The sequence below is a fragment of the Salvelinus namaycush genome, chromosome 7, assembly GCF_016432855.1.
Source record: "Salvelinus namaycush isolate Seneca chromosome 7, SaNama_1.0, whole genome shotgun sequence".
Lineage (NCBI taxonomy): Eukaryota > Metazoa > Chordata > Actinopteri > Salmoniformes > Salmonidae > Salvelinus > Salvelinus namaycush.
Genome location: NC_052313.1, coordinates 8460157 through 8486148, shown reverse-complemented (window position 1 = coordinate 8486148; position 25992 = coordinate 8460157). Strand labels below are relative to the sequence as shown.

The window sequence follows — 25992 nt, the reverse complement described above, 5'->3', positions numbered from 1 at the left end:
GAGAACTCGGAAAACTCCGACTTCAGACATCAGTAAATTCAAAAGGGGCAACTCGAAAAAGAAAAAACGAGTTCCGACTTCCGGTCATCCAACACGGAATTCCAACTCGAACTCAAGCCTTTTTATTTTTTTAATTTAAAATACAGATCAACAATTTACATTCTTACATCATACAAAACAGAACGCAGGTATTAACGAGAAAATATAAAAAATATTTACAAAAAATAAACAATTCTAGTGCAATTGTAGTCACTCTGAAAAAATCTTATTGTAATGATTTAGGAAAATGTTATTCTTGTTATTGTTCACTAGGGTTAATGTTTTAATAAAATAGTTAAATTCAATAAAATAAAAAATCATTTGGTCTAGAATTTTTGTTTGTCTATGAAGTATTTGGCAACAAGAATTAAAAAAAATCACAATCATTTCAGTGGTCTTGTTATCATTGCAATAGTAACATATTATATCTTTCATGTCAAAAACATAGGTAGTGTTCATAATAATGGTAAATAAGTATTGCAAGGTTTTCCCAAAATTCTGACACAAATTTAAATTCAAAGAACAAGTGAGACAGATTCTCACCTTCTTTTTCACAGAAAACGCAGATATCATCAATTGACACAAATTTGGATATCATAGAATTACATGGATATATCTTATTAAACATTTTGAAGTGCACTTCCAGCACCACACAACAGCATTAATGTCACAGTATTGCTTCCGTCCGTCCCTCGCCCCGAGAACCAGGGACCCTCTGCACACATCAACAACTCCCACGAAACACCGTTAGCCAGCGCTCCACAAAAGCCGCGGCCCTTGCAGAGCAAGGGGAACAACTACTTCAGGCCTTAGAGCGAGTGACGTCACCCGATTGAAACGCTATTAGCGCGCACCACCGCTAATTAGCTAGCCATTTCACATCGGTTACATCAGCAGCGGGCCAGCAGCAATTTCAGTAAATTGCAAATCATTGTTGGCTGACTGCAGCAGCAGTAGTACTGGTTCGACGAGCCAAACCCAATGAATATAGTTGATCACAAATGTTTGATCTTGAACAGAACTTACAACATCAATCAACATGTCTCAATCAAAATTGGATATCATAGAACGTGAACGTGAACAAATGTCAAATCATATTTTTTGCCGAGATGGCCAGTCAATTTGAGTGACGTTATTGTGCATTCTACGTAATGACGCAGTTTTACGTTATCACGAAATGACATCACAACGCATTTAGCAACAAATCAACCCGTCTCTAGCAACTTACCCTGAAAATTAGTTGGCAACACTGGTTCTGGATAAACTTTGTGATCATTACCAAAGCTAAAATGAATTTTCATTAGTGTAGTCAGACCACTGTGAACGGCTTTGATTACAGAATTAAACTCTCTGGAAATTGGAAACTCTTTCAATGTTATAAATTGTTCATATGTGAGAATATTACCCTTGTTGTCGAAAACATCAAGAGCAAAGTCAATATTCCTCTCATGCCAGCTGGGGTAGAACAAAGATTTATTCCTTATAAATCTCAGGCCTTTTTTCTAAAGCTCCGACGTAAAGAGCACTGACGTCAAGTCAGAGTACGTTCTTTGCCATTCTGCTGTAATATTTATTAACACAAACATATTTTAAAACCCGTTCTCAAATTAGCAAAGCACTTTTTTTTTTTTTTACATATTCACACACATTATGAGAAATGTACATTGTGGTCAATACCACTATCAAACGCTAGATGTCCCGACATGACCGTCCAATCTGTTAAAAATCCTCCAGACATCACTGTCCTAGTAGGCCAATGTAACCGGAAAATATAGCTACACTGCGGGTGAAGCGGAAAAAAAGAACTTGTCGAGAAGGAACGTTAACATTTTAGTGCTGGTTTTGTGCATAAATTACTAAGTTTCCGATCTTTGTAAAATGTTATACGTTACTAAGCGTGTGAGTTGAAATAGCCGAATAGTGGTTATTTTAGTTTACCATGATTTCATAACACCAGGGTGTTAGACTGGGCCTCCACGCGGGTGTTTTTTTTTGTTTTTTTATCCCAAAGCTAGTTGCTAGCTAGTGAACAATCGGCTAACAAAAGTTATATCAAAATATTGACCTGTTGTTAAAAGATGTCAGGTTTTAATTTCGGATCTGGAACCACGAACACTGGCGGGGGGTTTTCGTTTGGAGGCACTGCCAGGTAAGAAGTGTTGGCCACGGCTCACGTAAATTAGCTGATTTATCTCGGGCATAGTTATGTTAACTTACCCAGCATGGATTGTTATCAACTGGCTAACTAGGTAGTTAACTAACGTTAGCTATCCAGTAGTAATCGTAATAAACCCCACTGTCAAAATTGTGACGTTAAGTAGTTACCTAGCTATATTAGATTAAAGGAGCATAACGTTACTACTTAGTCCAAGGACCTTCCTTAGCTAACGTTACATGCTGTGTGTAAATGCCGAATTGTCTCTGGAGTGGAAGCCAAAACAGCCAAATACTCCATCTAAACGCAAGTCGATTCTCAATTGCGGTACGGTTCTAGAAACATAAATCCCTCTACTTTAATATCGTATCAATAATTTCACAAATGCAAAATACACACTTACTGTACACCGTTTTAACTGTTGGAGCGACAGTTTTTTTCAGTGACAACATATTTGTGGCATCTGTCTTCCGTTTACACAGCACAGACGTTCAGAAACGCAGATAGCTAATTAGTACAGGTAGACCACATTGTCTTCCTAATTCACACAGGTCATCTGTCTTCCGTATGTTTTCCGTAAACAAGCGCTGTAAACATGGAAATGTGGCCATGTGGGAATTCTAACCCTATAAAGGTTAACCTTTTTTGTTTTTAGAAAATTATTTCAAGCTGATATGAAAGATAAGGACCTCGTGCTTCCAAAACCGTACAGTACCACAAAACCCCCCCTACAGAAGACTACTTCGTCCAATGACTCATATGTGTAATATAATGGAACTGAGTCATGATCAACTGCTAACTACCACATGTGTTATGGATGCATCAACTGCTTGTGTTTCTCTTCTGAAGGTGTGTGTTTGCTAGAGAGAGAGGGGCTGTGTGATTGTTTGTAATCAGTGTGAGTTTTAGACTTGGGCCTTTGCTGTCATCCTTACTGTACCCAGTCAACATCAAAACAGATATACATTGTTTGTGACAGTGTCATAAAAACTGTAATATATATATATATATATAACAGGTGAAGCATATTTGCATAGTAATGTTTTGTACTTCTCACCCCCCCTCTCCCTCTCATTCTCACCCCCTCTCTCTAGTACCCCAGCTGCAGCAGGTATGGGTGGCTTTACTCTGGGTGGTTTGGGTGGTGCAGCCTCCACCACCACCACCTCTTCTCTGGGCCTGGGGGGGTCCCTGTTCGCACAGAAACCTACTGGGGGGTTCTCCTTTAACACTCCTGCCTCAGGTAGGTACACACCACACACACACATGTTTTTACGACTGTCTGTCTCTCTCCCTCTGCAGACCTGCCCCCTGCTTGTTGTTTCTATCACCCACGTTGTTACGACTGTCTGTCTCTCTCCCTCTGCAGACCTGCCCCCTGCTTGTTGTTTCTATCACCCACGTTGTTACGACTGTCTGTCTCTCTCCCTCTGCAGACCTGCCCCCTGCTTGTTGTTTCTATCACCCACGTTGTTACGACTGTCTGTCTCTCTCCCTCTGCAGACCTGCCCCCTGCTTGTTGTTTCTATCACCCACGTTGTTACGACTGTCTGTCTCTCTCCCTCTGCAGACCTGCCCCCTGCTTGTTGTTTCTATCACCCACGCACAAAGAAATGCACAGACATCACATAGATGTATGTGTAGGTGATTATTGGAGTTGGAGTTGTGTTCTTGTTTCACCACAGGTGCTGCTGCACCCACTAAAGGCCGTAAGTTAGGCAAATGTTCCGTCAACGTAGCTACACATGGGTCATGACGTCCACGTCCACCATTAGCTGATCCCAATTTGAGCCTTAGCATGACAAACCAATAGTAGCAGTCTCTGCAGATTAATTTGTTCTCGTTGATGTCATAGGTTGAATCTACCTTTAACCCAGCTCTTTCCTGGTCTCTCCCAGGTGCCCCAGCAGCCTCTACAGCCCCTACCACGGGCTTTAGTATGGCCTTCAATAAACCTTCTGCCTCGGCCCAACCATTCTCCCTCACTGCTGCCTCCTCGGCCCCCTCAGGGGCAGGACTGACGCTAGGCTCCTTCCTCACCTCCACCGCTCCACAACAAGGAGCCACAGGATTTGCTCTCAACCTAGGGGGTGTGGCCACGAGTACAGCCCCGTCCACAGGTCTATCGTTGGGTTCCAGTATGTTCTCTAACATGACTCCTACTGGTTAGTTAACTACATCTATCTGTTCTCTAACATGACTCCTACTGGTTAGTTAACTACATCTGTCTGTTCTCTAACATGACTCCTACTGGTTAGTTAACTACATCTGTCTGTTCTCTAACATGACTCCTACTGGTTAGTTAACTACATCTGTCTGTTCTCTAACATGACTCCTACTGGTTAGTTAACTACATCTATCTGTCTGTTCTCTAACATGACTCCTACTGGTTAGTTAACTACATCTATCTGTCTGTTCTCTAACATGACTCCTACTGGTTAGTTAACTACATATCTCTGTCTGTTCTCTAACATGACTCCTACTGGTTAGTTAACTACATCTCTCTGTCTGTTCTCTAACATGACTCCTACTGGTTAGTTAACTGCATCAATCTGTTCTCTAACATGACTCCTACTGGTTAGTTAACTACATCTGTCTGTTCTCTAACATGACTCCTACTGGTTAGTTAACTACATCTGTCTGTTCTCTAACATGACTCCTACTGGTTAGTTAACTGCATCTATCTGTCTGTTCTCTAACATGACTCCTACTGGTTAGTTAACTACATCTGTCTGTCTGTTCTCTAACATGACTCCTACTGGTTAGTTAACTACATCTGTCTGTTCTCTAACATGACTCCTACTGGTTAGTTAACTACATCTGTCTGTTCTCTAACATGACTCCTACTGGTTAGTTAACCACATCTATCTGTTCTCTAACATGACTCCTACTGGTTAGTTAACTACATCTGTCTGTTCTCTAACATGACTCCTACTGGTTAGTTAACTACATCTGTTTGTTCTCTAACATGACTCCTACTGGTTAGTTAACTACATCTGTCTGTTCTCTAACATGACTCCTACTGGTTAGTTAACTACATCTGTCTGTTCTCTAACACGACTCCTACTGGTTAGTTAACTGCATCAATCTGTTCTCTAACATGACTCCTACTGGTTAGTTAACTACATCTGTCTGTTCTCTAACATGACTCCTACTGGTTAGTTAACTACATCTATCTGTTCTCTAACATGACTCCTACTGGTTAGTTAACTACATCTGTCTGTTCTCTAACATGACTCCTACTGGTTAGTTAACTACATCTCTCTGTCTGTTCTCTAACATGACTCCTACTGGTTAGTTAACTACATCTGTCTGTTCTCTAACATGACTCCTACTGGCTAGTTAACTACATCTATCTGTCTGTTCTCTAACATGACTCCTACTGGTTAGTTAACTACATCTGTCTGTTCTCTAACATGACTCCTACTAGTTAGTTAACTACATCTATCTGTCGGTTCTCTAACATGACTCCTACTGGTTAGTTAACTACATCTATCTGTCTGTTCTCTAACATGACTCCTACTGGTTAGTTAACTACATCTATCTGTCTGTTCTCTAACATGACTCCTACTGGTTAGTTAACTACATCTATCTGTCTGTTCTCTAACATGACTCCTACTGGTTAGTTAACTACATCTGTCTGTTCTCTAACATGACTCCTACTGGTTAGTTAACTACATCTGTTTGTTCTCTAACATGACTCCTACTGGTTAGTTAACTACATCTGTCTGTTCTCTAACATGACTCCTACTGGTTAGTTAACTACATCTGTCTGTTCTCTAACACGACTCCTACTGGTTAGTTAACTGCATCAATCTGTTCTCTAACATGACTCCTACTGGTTAGTTAACTACATCTGTCTGTTCTCTAACATGACTCCTACTGGTTAGTTAACTACATCTATCTGTTCTCTAACATGACTCCTACTGGTTAGTTAACTACATCTGTCTGTTCTCTAACATGACTCCTACTGGTTAGTTAACTACATCTCTCTGTCTGTTCTCTAACATGACTCCTACTGGTTAGTTAACTACATCTGTCTGTTCTCTAACATGACTCCTACTGGCTAGTTAACTACATCTATCTGTCTGTTCTCTAACATGACTCCTACTGGTTAGTTAACTACATCTGTCTGTTCTCTAACATGACTCCTACTAGTTAGTTAACTACATCTATCTGTCGGTTCTCTAACATGACTCCTACTGGTTAGTTAACTACATCTATCTGTCTGTTCTCTAACATGACTCCTACTGGTTAGTTAACTACATCTATCTGTCTGTTCTCTAACATGACTCCTACTGGTTAGTTAACTACATCTATCTGTCTGTTCTCTAACATGACTCCTACTGGTTAGTTAACTACATCTATCTGTCTGTTCTCTAACATGACTCCTACTGGTTAGTTAACTACATCTGTCTGATCTCTAACATGACTCCTACTAGTTAGTTAACTACATCAATCTGTTCTCTAAAATGACTCCAACTGGTTAGTTAAATACATCTGTCTGTTCTCTAACATGACTCCTACTGGTTAGTTAACTACATCTGTCTGTTCTCTAACATGACTCCTACTGGTTAGTTAACTACATCTATCCGTCTGTTCTCTAACATGACTCCTACTGGTTAGTTAACTACATCTATCTGTTCTCTAACATGACTCCTACTGGTTAGTTAACTACATCTATCTGTCTGTTCTCTAACATGACTCCTACTGGTTAGTTAACTGCATCAATCTGTTCTCTAACATGACTCCTACTGGTTAGTTAACTGCATCTGTCTGTTCTCTAACATGACTCCTACTGGTTAGTTAACTACATCTGTCTGTTCTCTAACATGACTCCTACTGGTTAGTTAACTACATATCTCTGTCTGTTCTCTAACATGACTCCTACTGGTTAGTTAACTACATCTATCTGTTCTCTAACATGACTCCTACTGGTTAGTTAACTACATCTGTCTGTTCTCTAACATGACTCCTACTGGTTAGTTAACCACATCTATCTGTTCTCTAACATGACTCCTACTGGTTAGTTAACTACATCTATCTGTCTGTTCTCTAACATGACTCCTACTGCTTAGTTAACTACATCTCTCTGTCTGTTCTCTAACATGACTCCTACTGCTTAGTTAACTACATATCTGTCTCTTATCTCTCCTTATTTAGAGGTTGTGTATGATCTGTCAGTTTGTTTCTTTGTGTGTGTCACACCTTTCTGATAATGTAATAGTCTTCGGTGTGGGCCAGTCCACTCTGGGAGGACTGGGGTTAGCAGTAGGGTTGTATGGGACAGTCCACTCTGGGAGGACTGGGGTTAGCAGTAGGGTTGTATGGGACAGTCCACTCTGGGAGGACTGGGGTTAGCAGTAGGGTTGTATGGGACAGTCCACTCTGGGAGGACTGGGGTTAGCAGTAGGGTTGTATGGGACAGTCCACTCTGGGAGGACTGGGGTTAGCAGTAGGGTTGTATGGGACAGTCCACTCTGGGAGGACTGGGGTTAGCAGTAGGGTTGTATGGGACAGTCCACTCTGGGAGGACTGGGGTTAGCAGTAGGGTTGTATGGGACAGTCCACTCTGGGAGGACTGGGGTTAGCAGTAGGGTTGTATGGGACAGTCCACTCTGGGAGGACTGGGGTTAGCAGTAGGGTTGTATGGGACAGTCCACTCTGGGAGGACTGGGGTTAGCAGTAGGGTTGTATGGGACAGTCCACTCTGGGAGGACTGGGGTTAGCAGTAGGGTTGTATGGGACAGTCCACTCTGGGAGGACTGGGGTTAGCAGTAGGGTTGTATGGGACAGTCCACTCTGGGAGGACTGGGGTTAGCAGTAGGGTTGTATGGGACAGTCCACTCTGGGAGGACTGGGGTTAGCAGTAGGGTTGTATGGGACAGTCCACTCTGGGAGGACTGGGGTTAGCAGTAGGGTTGTATGGGACAGTCCACTCTGGGAGGACTGGGGTTAGCAGTAGGGTTGTATGGGACAGTCCACTCTGGGAGGACTGGGGTTAGCAGTAGGGTTGTATGGGACAGTCCACTCTGGGAGGACTGGGGTTAGCAGTAGGGTTGTATGGGACAGTCCACTCTGGGAGGACTGGGGTTAGCAGTAGGGTTGTATGGGACGAACACATTTGCGAGGTTGTTTCTGTATGTGTGTTTGTGTCGTTGGGTTTATTTATGTTAACTCTTGTGTGTGTTTCCAGGTTTAGCCCAGACCACTCTTGGTTCAGGGGGGTTGACGTTAGGTTCCCTAGTCTCTACCTCGACCGCGATCTCAGCGGCCCCTAGCCTTGGACTGGGCGGAGTTGACTTCAGCACTTCCTCAGAGAAAAAGAGCGACAAATCATTAGGGGCCAGCCCACAGTAAGTACTACTGACTGACACCTGTCTGGACCAATAAGATTCCGCAGTGTGATCAATGACTGATTGCAGTTGCTCCTTATGGTTGTCATAATGGGTTTCTCGCTCTCTCTTTCAGGGACAGTAAAGCGTTGAAAGATGAAAACTTGCCTCCAGTCATCTGTCAGGATGTAGACCATTTCCAGTAAGTGAGGAAGTCGTGCATCGTCATGCGCGTGTGTCTACATCTCTAACACTGTCTTTGGTCATGAATATCCATTGTGTTGACGTGTGAGTGTCTACATCTCTAACACTGTCTTTGGTCATGAATATCCATTGTGTTGACGTGTGAGTGTCTACATCTCTAACACTGTCTTTGGTCATGAATATCCATTGTGTTGACGTGTGAGTGTCTACATCTCTAACACTGTCTTTGGTCATGAATATCCATTGTGTTGATGTGTGAGTGTCTACATCTCTAACACTGTCTTTGGTCATGAATATCCATTGTGTTGACGTGTGAGTGTCTACATCTCTAACACTGTCGTTGGTCATGAATATCCATTGTGTTGACGTGTGAGTGTCTACATCTCTAACACTGTCTTTGGTCATGAATATCCATTGTGTTGACGTGTGAGTGTCTACATCTCTAACACTGTCTTTGGTCATGAATATCCATTGTGTTGACGTGTGAGTTCTCCGTCCTGTAGGAAGTTTGTGAAGGAGCAGAAGCAGTTTCACGAGGAGATCAGCCGGATGTCATCTAAAGCCATGCTGAAGGTTCAGGATGACATCAAGAGTCTCAAACAGCTGCTGTCTGTCAGCGCCTCAGGACTACAGAGAAACGCCCTGGCTATAGGTCACCTGAAGATGGAGGCTGCGCTGGTACACACACTGAAGTCACATTGTCCTTTGAGGAATTCAGGATCAAAACTAAATTGCCCTAAGTGTTGCTGGGCTTGATAGTGGGGGTCTCTCTCTCTCTGTGTGTGTGTAGGAGTTGAAGAATGCAGACATAGCTCTACAGACTCAGAAGACCCCCTCTGGACTCCAACATGAAAATACAGCTCCCTATGAGTGAGTAGTCCCATCATCATCACACCCCCTGAACTTACCTTAGCACGTTTTCCTTCAGAACCACATAGATTCACCTACTGCATTTTATCTCTAATAAGTTGAATCCTGTCTCTCTCTTCTGTCATTCTCTCTTTCTGTGTCTCTCTCTCTCTCTAGTTATTTCCGGTGTTTAGTGGATCAGTTTGAGGTCCAGCTGCAGCAGTACAGACAGCAGATAGAGGAGCTGGAGAATCACCTCTCTACACAGGGCAGTGGATCACACATCACACCACAGGGTGAGAATCACCTCTCTACACAGGGCAGTGGATCACACATCACACCACAGGGTGAGAATCACCTCTCTACACAGGGCAGTGGATCACACATCACACCACAGGGTGAGAATCACCTCTCTACACAGGGCAGTGGATCACACATCACACCACAGGGTGAGAATCACCTCTCTACACAGGGCAGTGGATCACACATCACACCACAGGGTGAGAATCACCTCTCTACACAGGGAAGTGGATCACACATCACACCACAGGGTGAGAATCACCTCTCTACACAGGGAAGTGGATCACACATCACACCACAGGGTGAGAATCACCTCTCTACACAGGGCAGTGGATCACACATCACACCACAGGGTGAGAATCACCTCTCTACACAGGGCAGTGGATCACACATCACACCACAGGGTGAGAATCACCTCTCTACACAGGGAAGTGGATCACACATCACACCACAGGGTGAGAATCACCTCTCTACACAGGGCAGTGGATCACACATCACACCACAGGGTGAGAATCACCTCTCTACACAGGGCAGTGGATCACACATCACACCACAGGGTGAGAATCACCTCTCTACACAGGGAAGTGGATCACACATCACACCACAGGGTGAGAATCACCTCTCTACACAGGGCAGTGGATCACACATCACACCACAGGGTGAGAATCACCTCTCTACACAGGGTGAGAATCACCTCTCTACACAGGGCAGTGGATCACACATCACACCACAGGGTGAGAATCACCTCTCTACACAGGGAAGTGGATCACACATCACACCACAGGGTGAGAATCACCTCTCTACACAGGGAAGTGGATCACACATCACACCACAGGGTGAGAATCACCTCTCTACACAGGGCAGTGGATCACACATCACACCACAGGGTGAGAATCACCTCTCTACACAGGGCAGTGGATCACACATCACACCACAGGGTGAGAATCACCTCTCTACACAGGGCAGTGGATCACACATCACACCACAGGGTGAGAATCACCTCTCTACACAGGGAAGTGGATCACACATCACACCACAGGGTGAGAATCACCTCTCAGGACTCCTGACTTCATACTCTGTGTTTGTTGTGTTTCTCTCTTCATACTGCATGTGTAGATCTGTCTCTGGCCATGCAGAAGTTGTACCAGACGTTTGTTTGTCTGGCTGCTCAGCTCCAGTCAGTACACGAGAACGTCAAGGTAAGTCCTACAGACCGCTAACAACATCACCTTGACCAATCACCAAGAGCTATAAATAAAGTATTTAGAATGAAGGGATTGAGGTTCTTCCTCTATGGTAGATCCTGAAGCAGCAGTACCTGGGATACCGCCGGGCCTTCCTGGAGGACTCCACTGATGTTTTCGAGTCCAAGCGGGCGGCCAGTAAGAAGTGGAAGAGCGCCCCACGCATCACAATCGGTCCCGCCCCGTTCGGCAGTGTCCCTAACGCAGCAGCGGTCGCCATGGCAGCCACGCTGAGCCAGCAGCAGCCCGGCCCAGGTGTGAACTCCGCCTTCAAGTTCTAGAACCCTGACCCTTCGTATTTGACCTTTCACCTTACCAACCCCTCAGTCTGACAGAGGGAGACTGAGGGGGAGAGCGAGAAAGAGGAGAATGAAAAGCAATGTAGCCAGTGCCAAACTTTCTGTTGAGTTTTTTACTCTGGAAAGGGGGAGAGTTGGAGGATTGGAGGAAGAAAATATGAAAGAATCATAGCAAGTGCCAAACCCTTTTCAGTCCGTTTTTTCCTGTGGTTTGGCGCTATATGTGTCAGAAGTTACCAGAAGTGTCTCTAGCGGGCCGTTTGTTGAAACCGCCTGTCCATAAACCTAGCAACCGTTATTCATCAGGTAGTCTAGTGGTTAGAGCGTTGGGCCTGTAACTGAAAGGTCGCTGGTTGGAATCTGACCCTACTTGATAATAGCAGTCCCTGGCTGTGACTCTACTCTGAGGGTGTCTCAGGGAGAGTTGGGGTATGCAAAAAAAACACATTTCCAATTCTGTGTATGTGTGAAATAGAACAAACCTAAGCATCCACCAAACGATTATTATATTCAGATGGCTATGCTTTTCTTCTATCTCTCTATCTGTATCTAAAATAGAAGCACTTAACATGATCTCAGTAAGGCTCTTCCTCTACTGGAAACAAGGAGGGATGGGACCTAAAATGAAGGATGAATAAAGAAGTGTAGAGTGGTCAGATTCCTGGACTCACTGGGTGTTCACAGCTCTCAGATCTGACCCAGACAGACTAGAATCCCTTCAATAACTCAACCTGGAGGCTGAATGTCTTTAGGTTCAGTCTCTATTTGAATATCGTTTTAATGAAGGTGCTTTGTTGTGAAGCTGAATTCGTTTGCTTTTATTGAGAATAACATATCTTAGTATGTGGTGCTGCCAAGTGAGTGTTCTGGCATCGCGCGATTGTACAAACTGGTTTAGATGAGGACCATGGTGTGTGTGTGTGTATGCCTTGATGCACACTTAAAAGTTAGACCGACAGTGTATTGCACGTGTCAGTCTCATTCCACGGAGGGCCGAGTGTCTGCAGGTTTTCACGTCTCCCTTGTTCTTTGAGGAAGTAAGGTCACTGATTTAGTAAGGAACTCCCCTCACCTGGTTGTCTAGGTCACTGATTTAGTAAGGAACTCCCCTCACCTGGTTGTCTAGGTCACTGATTTAGTAAGGAACTCCCCTCACCTGGTTGTCTAGGTCACTGATTTAGTAAGGAACTCCCCTCACCTGGTTGTCTAGGTCACTGATTTAGTAAGGAACTCCCCTCACCTGGTTGTCTAGGTCACTGATTTAGTAAGGAACTCCCCTCACCTGGTTGTCTAGGTCACTGATTTAGTAAGGAACTCCCCTCACCTGGTTGTCTAGGTCACTGATTTAGTAAGGAACTCCCCTCACCTGGTTGTCTAGGTCACTGATTTAGTAAGGAACTCCCCTCACCTGGTTGTCTAGGTCACTGATTTAGTAAGGAACTCCCCTCACCTGGTTGTCTAGGTCTTAATTGACAGGAAAAACCAAAAACATGCAGACACTAGGCCCTCCATGGATTGAGTTTGACAGGTATTCAACTCTTACCCTACGAGGTCCAAAGCCTGCAGGTTTTCTGTTCTGCCTGATAGTTAATTGACCTGGTGTCCCAGGTCTAAATCAGTTCCTGATTAGAGGGCAACAATGAAACAAGGCAGTGGAACTGGCTTGAAGGTCCAGAGTGTAGTTTGAGGGGTGTATAGCCTAGTGTTACAAGCATAGTGTTACTCACTGCAGTGGTTCCCTACTCCGTTCCTTCAGTACCCACAACAGTACGCTTTTGTTGTAGCCCTGGACACCAGATTCTACTGGTCAAGGGCTTGATGATTAGTTGACAGGTAGAATCTGGTGTGCTTGTCCTGGGCCACAACAAAAATATGTACTGTGTGGGAACACTGACTTACTGTGCAGGTCATGCAGAAGAGGTTGTTTTGTGTGTTAATTTCAGTTAAAGATTTGAAGTGTTTTTGTAACCATGGCAGCTTGTTAAGTTATCATGGAGTTGTCACGGCAATAATAGCAGGCTCTGGTTACTAAAGTGGCCAGGTGTATGCATGTGTCTGTGTGACTTTATTTGCATTGTAGATAGAACATTGACTGACTGACTTGTAGCTGGTAATGATCATTGTAAAGTCTAAACCAGGGGTTCCCAATCAGGGGTACTAGGACTCCTGGGGTACTTGGCCTATCCACAGGGGATACTGGAGAAGACTCATGAGACCATAGGGTTACTGGTAAAATGCATGAGGGGGTACTTCAGGGGTACTCCGGGCAGAACACAATTCAGTTGGTGGTAAAGTACCCCAAAAAGGTTGCAAACCACTGTTCTAAAGCACGTGTCAAATTCATTCCACAGAGGGCCGAGTGTCGGGGTTTTCACTCCTCCCTTGTACTTGACTGATGAATTAAGGTCCCTGATTAGTAAGGCACTCCTCTCGCCTGGTTGTCTGGGTCTTCATTGAAAGGAAAAACCCAGACACAAGACCCTCCATAAAAATGAGATTGACACCCCTGGTCTAAATACACACACTTCTACCTGACAGTCCATCCAACTTTGAATTTATCACTTTGCGTTCTACATTAACCTTTTGAGATAATGATTGTGATTTAACAGTATTTCCTACACACACTACTTAACACTGGCGGGTGGTCTACCATGCAGGCCTAGCTGGCTCCAGGAAATAGATAGCAGAGAGGCTGATGACCTTCTGTATAGACGGAACCTAGTTTTCTTTAGTTTCATTATCTATTCAATAGAAGGGCTTCAGTATTACCTCACTCACTAGTTTATCAAGGTAGAGACCGTGATCTTGCTGCTCGTATCGACTGCTTGGGGAAGGCCAGTGGGAACATTGGTGCCAATAATCAGTATTTTTCTGTATTCTGAGTGACAATTTGTGCTCTGAGATAATTAACTGCTGCTCTGGACTGACCTGTCTGTCCACCCTCTCACGCTAACCTTCCAGAACCACTCTGGAATATTCTAGAATGAGTAGATAATGTGGAACTGGAACTCTGATTGGTTCTGGAACTCATAGGGCTGCTGCAGATGGCAGACTCCTGTTGGTGTATAACAGTGATGGCTAACAGGACTATGATGAATCTTGGGCCTTTGAGGGCTTCGATGAGATCAGAAGACTGGTAGTGGTTGGACTGACTGTCTGAGACAGTCCCTCCACTCAGTGTTACGGACTCAGGGCCAGCTACATAGAGCCAATAAGCTGTTCTGGGATGTAGTATGTACAACACTGAGGTTATTGGCTGGGGAGGTGTAGTTTCCCTACTGGATCACTTTACTAACACAGATGGCAATACTGGGGCCTGGTCTGGAGGGTTTGGCATATTTTATATATACATACAGGTGAAGTCAGAAGTTTACATACACTTAGGTTGGGGTCATTAAAACTCGTTTTTCAACCACTCCACAAATGTCTTGTTAACAAACTATAGTTTTGGCAAGTCGGTTAGGACATCTACTTTGTGCATGACACAAGTAATTTTTCCAACAATTGTTTACAGACAGATTATTTCACTTATTCACTGTATCACAATTCCAGTGGGTCAGAAGTTTACATACACTAAGTTGACTGTGCCTTTAAACAGCTTGGAAAATTCCATAAAATTATGTCATGGCTTTAAAAGCTTCTGATAGGCTAATTGACATAATTTGAGTCCATTGGAGGTGTACTTGTGGATGTATTTCAAGGCCTACCTTCAAACTCAGTGCCTCTGCTTGACATCATGGGAAAATCAAAAGAAATCAGCCAAGACCTCAGAAAAATAAATTTGTAGACCTCCACAAGTCTGGTTCATCCTTGGGAGCAATTTCCAAACGCCTGAAGGTACCACGTTCATCTATACAAACAATAGTACACAAGTATAAACACCTTGGGATCACGCAGCCGTCATAGCACTCAGGAAGGAGACGCGTTCTGTCTCCTAGAGATGAACTTACTTTGTTGTGAAAAGTGCAAATCAATCCCAGAACAACAGCAAAGGACCTTGTGAAGATGCTGAAGGAAACCGATACAAAGGTATCTAAACGAGTCCAATATCGACATAACCTGAAAGGCCACTGCTCCAAAACCGCCATAGAAAAGCCAGACTACAGTTTGCAACTGCACATGGGGACAAAGATTGTACTTTTTGGAGAAATGTCCTCTGGTCTGATGAAACAAAAATATAACTGTTTGGCCATAATGACCATTGTTATGTTTGGAGGAAAAAGGGGGAGGCTTGCAAGCCGAAGAACAACATCCCAACTGTGAAGCACGGGGTGGCAGTATCATGTTGTGGAGGTGCTTTGCTGCAGGAGGGACTGGTACACTTCACAAAATAGATGGCATCATGAGGTGGGAAAATTATGTGGATATATTGAAGTAAGATCTCAAGACAACAGTCAGGAAGTTAAAGCTTGGTCGCAAATGGGTCTTCCAAATGGACAATGACCCCAAACATACAGTGGGGCAAAAAAGTATTTAGTCAGCCACCAATTGTGCAAGTTCTCCCACTTAAAAAGATGAGAGAGGCCTGTAATTTTCATCATAGGTACACTTCAACTATGACAGACAAAATGAGGGGAAAAAATATCCAGAAAATCATATTGTAGGATTTTTAATGAATTTATTTGCAAATTATGGTGGAAAATAAGTATTTGGTCACCTACAAACAAGCAAGATTTCTGGCACTCACAGACCTGTAACTTCTTCTTTTTAAGAGGCTCCTCTGTCCTCCACTCGTTACCTGTATTAATGGCACCTGTTTGAACTTGTTATCAGTATAAAAGACACCTGTCCACAACCTCAAACATTGACACTCCAAACTCCACTATGGCCAAGACCAAAGAGCTGTCAAAGGACACCAGAAACAAAATTGTAGACCTGCACCAGGCTGGGAAGACTGAATCTGCAATAGGTAAGCAGCTTGGTTTGAAGAAATCAACTGTGAGAGCAATTATTAGGAAATGGAAGACATACAAGACCACTGATAATCTCCCTCGATCTGGGGCTCCACGCAAGATCTCACCCCGTGGGGTCAAAATGATCACAAGAACGGTGAGCAAAAATCCCAGAACCACACGGGGGGACCTAGTGAATGACCTGCAGAGAGCTGGGACCAAAGTAACAAAGCCTACCATCAGTAACACACTACGCCGCCAGGGACTCAAATCCTGCAGTGCGAGACGTGTCCCCCTGCTTAAGCCAGTACATGTCCAGGCCCGTCTGAAGTTTGCTAGAGAGCATTTGGATGATCCAGAAGAAGATTGGGAGAATGTCATATGGTCAGATGAAACCAAAATAGAACTTTTTGGTAAAAACTCAACTCGTCGTGTTTGGAGGACAAAGAATGCTGAGTTGCATCCAAAGAACACCATACCTACTGTGAAGCATGGGGGTGGAAACATCATGCTTTGGGGCTGTTTTTCTGCAAAGGGACCAGGATGACTGATCCGTGTAAAGGAAAGAATGAATGGGGCCATGTATCGTGAGATTTTGAGTGAAAACCTCCTTCCATCAGCAAGGGCATTGAAGATGAAACGTGGCTGGGTCTTTCAGCATGACAATGATCCCAAACACACCGCCCGGGCAACGAAGGAGTGGCTTCGTAAGAAGCATTTCAAGGTCCTGGAGTGGCCAAGCCAGTCTCCAGATCTCAACCCCATAGAAAATCTTTGGAGGGAGTTGAAAGTCCGTGTTGCCCAGCAACAGCCCCAAAACATCACTGCTCTAGAGGAGATCTGCATGGAGGAATGGGCCAAAATACCAGCAACAGTGTGTGAAAACCTTGTGAAGACTTACAGAAAACGTTTGACCTCTGTCATTGCTAACAAAGGGTATATAACAAAGTATTGAGAAACTTTTGTTATTGACCAAATACTTATACTTATTTTCCACCATAATTTGCAAATAAATTCATTAAAAATCCTACAATGTGATTTTCTGGATTTTTTTTCTTCTCATTTTGTCTGTCATAGTTGAAGTGTACCTATGATGAAAATTACAGGCCTCTCATCTTTTTAAGTGGGAGAACTTGCACAATTGGTGGCTGACTAAATACTTTTTTGCCCCACTGTACTTCCAAAGTTGTGGCAAAATGGATTAAGGACAACAAAGTCAAGGTATTGGAGTGGCCATCACAAAAATTGTGGGCAGAACTGAAAAAGTGTGTGAGAAAGGAGGCCTACAAACCTGACCTCACCAGCTCTGTCAGGAGGAATGGGCCAATAATTCACCCAACTTATTGTGGGATGCTTGTGGAAGGCTACCTAAACGTTTGACCCAAGTTAAACAATTTAAAGGCAATGCTACCAAATACTAATTTGTATGTATGTATGTAAACTTCTGACCCACTGGGAACGTGAAGAAAGATATAAAGGCTGAAATAAATAATTCTCTACTATTATTCTGACATTTCACATTCTTAAAATAAAGTGGTGATCCTAACTGACTTAAGACAGGGAATTTTTACTAGGATTAAATGTGAGGAATTGTATATGTATGCGCATGCAATAAGTCCCGAGGGGGTGTGGTATATGTCCAATGTACCACGACTAAGGGCTGTTCTTTAACACGACGCAACCTGGAGCGCATGGACACAGCCCTTAGCCGTGGTATATTGGCCATTTACCACAAACCCCTGAGGTGTCTTATTGCTATTATAAACTGGTTACCAACGTAATTAGAGCAGTAAAAATAGCTGTTTTGTCATACCCGTGGTATATGGTCTGATACACCACGGCTGTCAGCCAATCAGCATTCAGTGCACGAACCACCCAGTTTATATTTATATAAATTTATATAAAACCAATGCTTGTTGTTGTTGATGCATATGTCTGACACTAAATAATATTGTGTGCCTTTTGAAACTTGACATATATTAATAATTGTTTGTGCTGCATTTTTTCCTGGCACATGCTAGTTCCTTCACTCTTGGAATCTTGAACCGTTTTGGAGAACGTATCAAATACAACCATAGCAGCTAGGAATTAACAATCGGTTGTGTCCTAACTGTTTGTCTCTTTTTATGTAAGTGGAATTGCTTTCATTTGACAATAAATCCGTTTTTAAAGGAGCGACCTTGTCTTTGTTTCTTTTTGACTGGTAAATCACTCATTTTAGAAATCCAATTGGATTTAAGAGAATTAACTAATACTATAGCGGAGGCTGCAACTCTAAAATCCAATTTGAGAACCGTTAAAAAGAAACAAGACTGGTGCCCTGAGATTGAGTGAAGGTCCTAGCTGCCATGTTTCTATCACACCAACATCTACTTTAGGGCAATTCCAATGTAAGAGTGATGCTGAGACTGATTTTTCAGAAAACAAAAACCAATGATTGCAAAGTTAAATAAACCATACAACTCTATGCACAAGGATGATTTAACAACTTCCACCATCTACACTGTTCTTCAAGGACAGTGCATTCGGAAAGTATTCAGACCCCTTGACTTTTTCCACATTTTGTTACGTTACAGCCTTATTCTAAAATGTATTAAATTGTTTTCCCCCCTCATTAATCTATACACAATACCCCATAATGACAAAGAAAAAATAGATTTAAATAAATGTTTGCAAATTTTATTTAAAAAAATACAAAACTGAAATATCACATTTACATAAGTATTCAGACCATTGACTCAGTACGTTTTACTTAGTATCTCCCATTTATTCTCTGCAGATCCTCTCAAGCTCTGTCGGGTTGAATGGGGAGCGTCGCTGCACAGCTATTTTCAGGTCTCTCCAGAGATGTTCGATCGGGTTCAAATCCGGGCTCTGGCTGGGCCACTCAAGGACATGTCCCGACGCCACCCCTGCATTCTCTTGTCTGTGTGGGTCATTGTCCTGTTGGAAGGTGAACCTTCACCCCAGTCATAGGTCCTGAGCGTTCTGGAGGAGGTTTTCATCAAGGATCTCTCAGTACTTTTCTCCGTTCATCTTTGCCTCGATCCTGACTAGTCTCCCAGTCCCTGCCGCTGAAAAACACCCCCAAAGCATGATGCTGCCACCACAATGCTTCACCATAGGGATGGTGCCAGGTTTCTTCCAGATTTGACAGTTTGTATTTAGGCCAAAGAGTTCAATCTTGATTTTATCAGACCAGAGAATCTTGTTTCAAGTGGGCTGTCGTGCCTTTTACTGAAGAGTGACTTCCCTCTGGCCACTCTACCATACAGGCCTGATTGGTGGAGTGCTGCAGAGATGGTTGTCTTTCTGGAAGGTTCTCCCATCTCCACAGAGGAACTCTGGAGCTCTGTCAGTGACCATCGAGTTCCTGGTCACCTCCCTGACCAAGGCCCTTCTCCCACGATTGCTCAGTTTGGCCGGGCGGCCAGCTCTAGGAAGTCTTGGTGGTTCCAAACTTCTTCCATTTAAAAAATGATTGAGGCCACTGTTTAATTGGGGACCTTCAATGCTGCAGAAATGTTTGGTACCCTTCCCCAGATCTGTGCCTCGACACAATCCTGTCTCGGAGCTCTATAGACAATTCCTTTGACTTCATGGCTTGGTTTTTGCTCAGACATGCACTGTCAACTGTGGGACCTTTATATAGACAGGTATGTGTGCTTTTCCAAATCATTCCAAATAATCTCAGTTTTGAGTCTCGTAGCAAAGGGTCTGAATACTTATGTAAATTAGTTTTTTTTCTTTATTTTAATTTTAAATACATTTGCAAAAATGTTAACCTGTTTTTGCTTTGTCATTATGGGGTAATGTGTGTAGATTGAGGGGAGAAAAACCTTATTGAATCCATTTTAGAATAAGGCTGTAACAATATGGGAAAAGGGAAGGGGTCTGAATACTTTCCGAATGCACTGTCAATGCGTTTTTGTGAAATGTTTAGTGGAAACTGTTAAATCGTCCTTGTGCATAGAGTTGTATGGTTTGTTTAACTTTGCAATCATTGTTTTTTGTTTGACATCCATTTAGAAAAATCTGAGTCTCAGCATCACTCCGTTACCGTGGAATTGCCATTTTACCATTTGATCTGTGAAAATCAATCCACAGTCTCATAGTTCCATTATCACTAATAAGCAGCCTATCAGTAGTCATTAGGTATATCAAGGGGAACAACTTCGATGTGGCCATAAGGTTAGTGTTGGGAGGGGAGTCTGAGAAGACTACTGTATGTAATATATGTAATATAGAACCACTGATCCACAGGGTCCTGAGATGTTACTCTGTTCACACTCTTGGACTCACACACAGTCTATACCACCACTGAACGTTGCAGAGGAGAGGGGGGAACTTGACTTCAGTAACAGACTGTAGTCCAGAGGAGTAAGCTATGTTCTCTCTGTCTGTCTCAGGGAGACAGGCGCCCCTGGGGTCTGGCTTGGGAAACCCCTTTGCCTCAGGAGTGGGCTCTAGCATGGGCTCATCAGGCCTTGGAGGTAGTACCTGTCTTTTTACATTAGTCTGTCTCATCCCCATCCATCTACCTCTCTTCCTCCTACTTTTTACTATCCCCCTCTTTCTGACTCTATCTCTTGATCTCAATCTCTTGATGTCTTTATTTTTATCTCTAACTTCTTCTGTTCCTCACCCTCTGTTCCTCACCCTCTGTTCCTTACCCTCTGTTCCTCACCCTTTGTTCCTCATCCTCTCTTCCTCCCCCTCTTGTGTGAGACAGGTGGCAGTATTAGGGAATGTATCTGAGTTTTTAAGCTCTTCACTATCTAGGGCTGAAACAACAGTCTGCCTGTACCTGGGGTATGGTGTGTGTCTCTATGCTTTACTCTCTTCATTGGATACCAGCTGCTCTTTCCTCATTGGTCTACTTGTCAGTATACCCTGTTTGGAAACCAGCTGCTCTTTCCTCATTGGTCTACTTGTCAGTATACCCTGTTTGGAAACCAGCTGCTCTTTCCTCATTGGTGTACTCGTCAGTATACCCTGTTTGTCAGTGAGCCATTACGGAGGCTTAACTCCCTCTTTTCCTCACACGCCCTTGCAGTGTGTGTATGTGTGTCCGTACCCGTGTCTATGAAGTTAAGCTCTCTCTGTCTTGTCATAGCAGCATAGTTAGCATAGAGTGTGTGTCCAGGAACTGTCTCTCTCTGTCTCTCTCTCTTTCTCTGTCTCTCTCTCTCATATATATTTATGTCGTAGCAGCATAGTTAGCATAGAGTGTGTGTCCAGGAACTGTCTCTCTCTGTCTCTCTCTCTTTGTCTCTCTGTCTCTCTCTCTTTGTGTCTCTGTCTCTCTCTCTTTCTCTGTCTCTCTCTCTCATATATATTTATGTCGTAGCAGCATAGTTAGTGAATGTCTTACTAAAGCTTGGCTCCCTCTCTCTCTCCTGCAGTATTTGGTGGGGGTCCAGGTTTCGGGGGGGTTGCGACGGGGGGCTCATTTGGTTTCTCCTCCGCCAGCAAGGCCTCGGGAGGGAGCCTGAGCGCAGGTACACACACACTCCTCACCTCATGTCTCAGCAGACACCTTGTGAGCATACTAAATATGGATAACTCATGTCTCAGCAGACACCTTGTGAGCATACTAAATATGGATAACTCATGTCTCAGCAGACACCCTGTGAGCATACTAAATATGGATAACTCATGTCTCAGCAGACACCTTGTGAGCATACTAAATATGGATAACTCATGTCTCAGCAGACACCCTGTGAGCATACTAAATATGGATAACTCATGTCTCAGCAGACACCCTGTGAGCATACTAAATATGGATAACTCATGTCTCAGCAGACACCCTGTGAGCATACTAAATATGGATAACTCATGTCTCAGCAGACACCCTGTGAGCATACTAAATATGGATAACTCATGTCTCAGCAGACACCCTGTGAGCATACTAAATATGGATAACTCATGTCTCAGCAGACACCCTGTGAGCATACTAAATATGGATAACTCATGTCTCAGCAGACACCCTGTGAGCATACTAAATATGGATAACTCATGTTCTTTCTCTTCTCCTCCCCCCTCCCTCCAGGTTTTGGTAGCAGCAGTAGTTCGGGGTTTAACTTCAGTAACCCCGGGCTCAACGCGTCTGCCGGCCTGACGTTTGGCGTGTCCAACCCTACCGCCACGGGCTTCGGCACGGGAGGTCCACTGCTACAGCTCAAGAAGCCCCCGGTGGGAAACAAGAGAGGCAAGAGATAGTCTCTCCACCGGTGCTCTGAGGGGCAAAGGGAACAGTGGGGTAACAGTTAGGATTTGGGGAAGGAAAGCTGATCCTAGCTCTTATGACTTCCAGAACTGTCCGCGTTTGTATAATGGGTTAAATGGGTCGCAGTCCATTTTAGATGGATTTGGGGAGGGTAGGTTTATTTTAGATCTGTGCCTAAGGGTGACTTCTAGAGCTGTCCATGGGAGGTGGAGACGGGGGTAACAGTCTGTCCCAGATCTCTATTTTTATATCTGTCATGAAGCATGGGTGGAAGGAGCAGGATGGGTGGAAGGAGCAGGATGGGTGGGAAGGAGCAGGATGGGGGGAGGGACAGGATGTGGGGAGGAGCAGGGAGGAGGGGGGTGGGTAGGGGCAGAAGGGGGGGGTGGGTGGGTAGGAGCAGGATGAGGGGGAGGGGAGAGGGAGGGGGGTGGGAGCAGGATGATGGGAGGAGGGGGGGTAGGAGGAGGGAGGGGGGGTAGGAGCAGGATGGAGGGAGGAGGGAGGTAGTAGGAGCAGGAGGGAGGAGGGGAGGTAGTAGGAGCAGGATGGAGGGAGGTAGTAGGAGCAGGAGGGAGGGAGGGATGGGGGGTAGGAGGAGGGGGGTAGGAGCAGGAGGGAGGGAGGGATGAGGGGGGGGAGGAGGGGTAGGAGCAGGATGGAGGGAGGAGGGAGGTAGTAGGAGCAGGATGGAGGGAGGAGGGAGGTAGTAGGAGCATGAGGGAGGGAGGAGGGAAGGTAGGAGCAGGAGGGAGGAGGGAAGGTAGGAGCAGGGAGGAGGGGGGTAGTAGGAGCAGGAGGGAGGGAGGAGGGGGGGTAGGACCAGGATGTAGGGAGGAGGGGGGTAGGACCAGGATGGAGGGAGGAGTGGGGTAGGAGCAGGAGAGAGGGAGGCATAACTAGCTAGTAACTAGTTTCAACTAACAGTTCAAACCGATCAGCACATTTGGAGAAGTTTCATTACCTGTGTTTAATTTTTAAACCTTATTATTGTTTCATCATGATTGCTGGGGGGTTTTTTTATACGCTGTGTGTGTTTGAGAGAGCGAAAGAGAGTGTGTGCGTGTGCAAGGGAGAGAACTTGGCCATGCTGAATGTCCCTCACAGCCCTTCATACAAGTTAGAACCTGAAAGGGATTGATCATAACCATAATTGGAAATAACCTCTGTACCGGAACTGGTGTGTGAGAGTCAGTCAGTCAGTAGATCACGGTCTTGTTGTATGGTGGGTGGAGGATGATCCTATTGCTGTCTGTTTTCCAGTTGTCTAGTCTGATTCTCTGTTACCAAATAGTGATGCCATTAGCTATTCTTTTCATCTGAGGTGATAAAGGTCAACTTGTATTTTCAAACAGCAGTTTAATAATAAAAGTTATGTTGATGATTCTTTGCTTTGGTATGACTGTTATTGTTGAAATGTTTTTCTTCTGAGCAGACAGCCTGCCCATGTATAAACGGAAAAGTCTAAATGGGATTCTTGGGACATCTAACTCTGACCTCAACCCATTGATGTTTAAATGTAAACGCTAAGGGTTAGGGCACAGATGGAACAAGAACTTATGGTTAATTATGAATATATTAGTTATAAACAAGGAAGAAGGTTTAGTTATAAATGTCTGGTTAGGGTTTAGGGAAGGGAAGTCACAAGGATGATGAGGCAGCCTATAGGGAGGTCAGACACTGCCAGAACAACCTCTCCCTCAACGTCAGCAAGACCAAAGGAGCTGATTGTGGACAACAGGAAACGGAGGGGTGAGCACAACCCCATACACATCCATGGGGCTGTGGTGGAGCGGGTCGAGATCTTCAAGTTCCTTGGTGTCCACATCACTAAGGAATTAACAAGGTTCACACACACCAACACAGTCGTGAAGAGGGCACGACAGCGCCTCTTCCCCCACAGAGGGCTGAAAAGATTTGGCATGGGCCCTCAGAACCTCAAAGTTCTATTGCTGCACAATTTAATAGCATCTTGACTGGCTGCATCACGGCTTGGTACAGCAACTGCAAGGCACCTGGCTACAAGGCGCTACAGAGGGTGGTGAGTACGGCACAGTACATTACTGGGGCCAAGCTCCCTTCCTTCCAGGCGGTGTCAGAAGGCCCAAAAAATTCTGACTCCAGCCACCTAAGCCATAGACTTCTCTCTGCTACCGCATGGCAAGCGATACCAATGCACCTGGAACCAACAGGACCCTGAACAGCTTCTGCCATAAGGCCATAGCTGAGGGAAGTAGGGGTGTTGAGTGTACTGCAACAACGCCCCTGAAAAATCAGAATAAAATATATACATAAGAAATGATATAAAGTAGTGCACTGGGCCTTTACTAGTATTAGCAGACCGATATAGACTTCTGTAGCACAGGCAACAACAAAAATATCTGTCTCCCCACTTAGCCTGAAAAGATAGTTGTATAGTTAAGAACAGAATCTTGGAGGATTGAATAGTTGGAATTGTAAGAGTTGTTGCCCTGTCTCTTTCTCTGTGATGTCATTCTAATGGAATCCAGAAAGAACACAACCCTGTCCTCAAACATTTACATTATAAGGTGCAAAGTTATGGTCAAAGACACAAAACATCCACATCAAATTAAATATTTTTCTTGATCAAATAACATGGAAAACTACTTTTTGTGCAGTATTAATTTAATTTACCATCCTTACAAACCACTCAATGTACGCTGGTCATCTAGGTTTGTACCTGTAGATTTTCTATCACCACGAATTAAAACAATGTGGTTTGTGATGATGTGGCTTAGTTGCTAGGGTTGTGGGTTGGATTCCCACTGGGGACCATATTGAAAATGTATGCACTCAGTACTGTAAGTTGCTCTGGATAAGAGTGTCTAATAAAATGGAAAAGGAATTCCTAAACCATTTTAGTTTTCACAAAGTATTTCAAGAAACTGGAAAAGGTATCAAGCAAGTATTTTTATATTCCACAAGTATTATTAGATGAACTGTACTGGACCTTCACTAGTCCTGTATTAGTGGACCCGATCAACATCTTCAGGGCTGGCAATTTTTTTGCACGACCCCTCCCTTCTTCCTCCGGCTAAGTGTATATATAAGTCTGCTTAACATGATTACTAAAAAATACCTGCATTGACTTTTTGGACTCTTCCCACAAATCGCACACACTGAAACCCCAACACACAAAATGCACAAACATGCATACTGACATAACACACTTTCACGCTCACCACATACACTGCTGCAGCTATTGTCTTATCTATCCTGTTGTGTAGTCACTTTACTCCTACCCCTGTATATAGCCATGTTACTTTTACTCGTTATTGTTATTCGTGTATTTGTTCCTCGTGTCACTATTTATATTTTATGATATTTATCTTTAAATCTGCATTGTTTGGAAAAGGACCCGTAAGTAAGCGTTTGACCGTCTACACCTGTTTACGAAGCATGTGACGAATACAATTTGATTTGAC

At 44.0% G+C, this 25992-nt stretch overlaps 1 protein-coding gene across 3 annotated transcripts; it reads left to right on the top strand.

The window, feature by feature from the left end:
- The first annotated feature begins 1768 nt into the window (after positions 1–1768).
- LOC120050933 (nucleoporin p58/p45-like) lies at positions 1769–22845 on the top strand. 3 transcript variants are annotated; one of them, XM_038997471.1, is made up of 13 exons: positions 1769–2188; positions 3289–3437; positions 4093–4359; positions 8391–8550; positions 8666–8731; positions 9237–9411; positions 9524–9603; positions 9760–9878; positions 10999–11081; positions 11183–11381; positions 20727–20810; positions 21723–21818; positions 22370–22845. In XM_038997471.1, exons 1-13 carry the CDS (start codon positions 2118–2120, stop codon positions 22537–22539), a joined length of 1719 nt encoding a protein of 572 aa, XP_038853399.1. In that variant the 5' UTR covers positions 1769–2117; the 3' UTR covers positions 22540–22845. The 3 variants fall into 3 exon arrangements, with proteins under 3 accessions (XP_038853399.1, XP_038853400.1, XP_038853401.1); XM_038997472.1 differs by lacking the exon at positions 20727–20810; XM_038997473.1 differs by lacking the exons at positions 20727–20810; positions 21723–21818.
- Positions 22846–25992: the final 3147 nt, after the last annotated feature.

What these genes read in the sequence shown, in the direction of transcription:
- LOC120050933 (XM_038997471.1), top strand. Translation starts at nt 2,118, where the DNA reads ATGTCAGGTTTTAATTTCGGATCTGGAACCACGAACACTGGCGGGGGG. An exon ending in CCAGCAGCAGCCCGGCCCAG is followed by an intron (nt 11,382 to 20,726) that starts GTGTGAACTCCG and finishes TGTCTGTCTCAG; the next exon opens with GGAGACAGGCGCCCCTGGGG. An exon ending in GGGCTCATCAGGCCTTGGAG is followed by an intron (nt 20,811 to 21,722) that starts GTAGTACCTGTC and finishes TCTCTCCTGCAG; the next exon opens with TATTTGGTGGGGGTCCAGGT.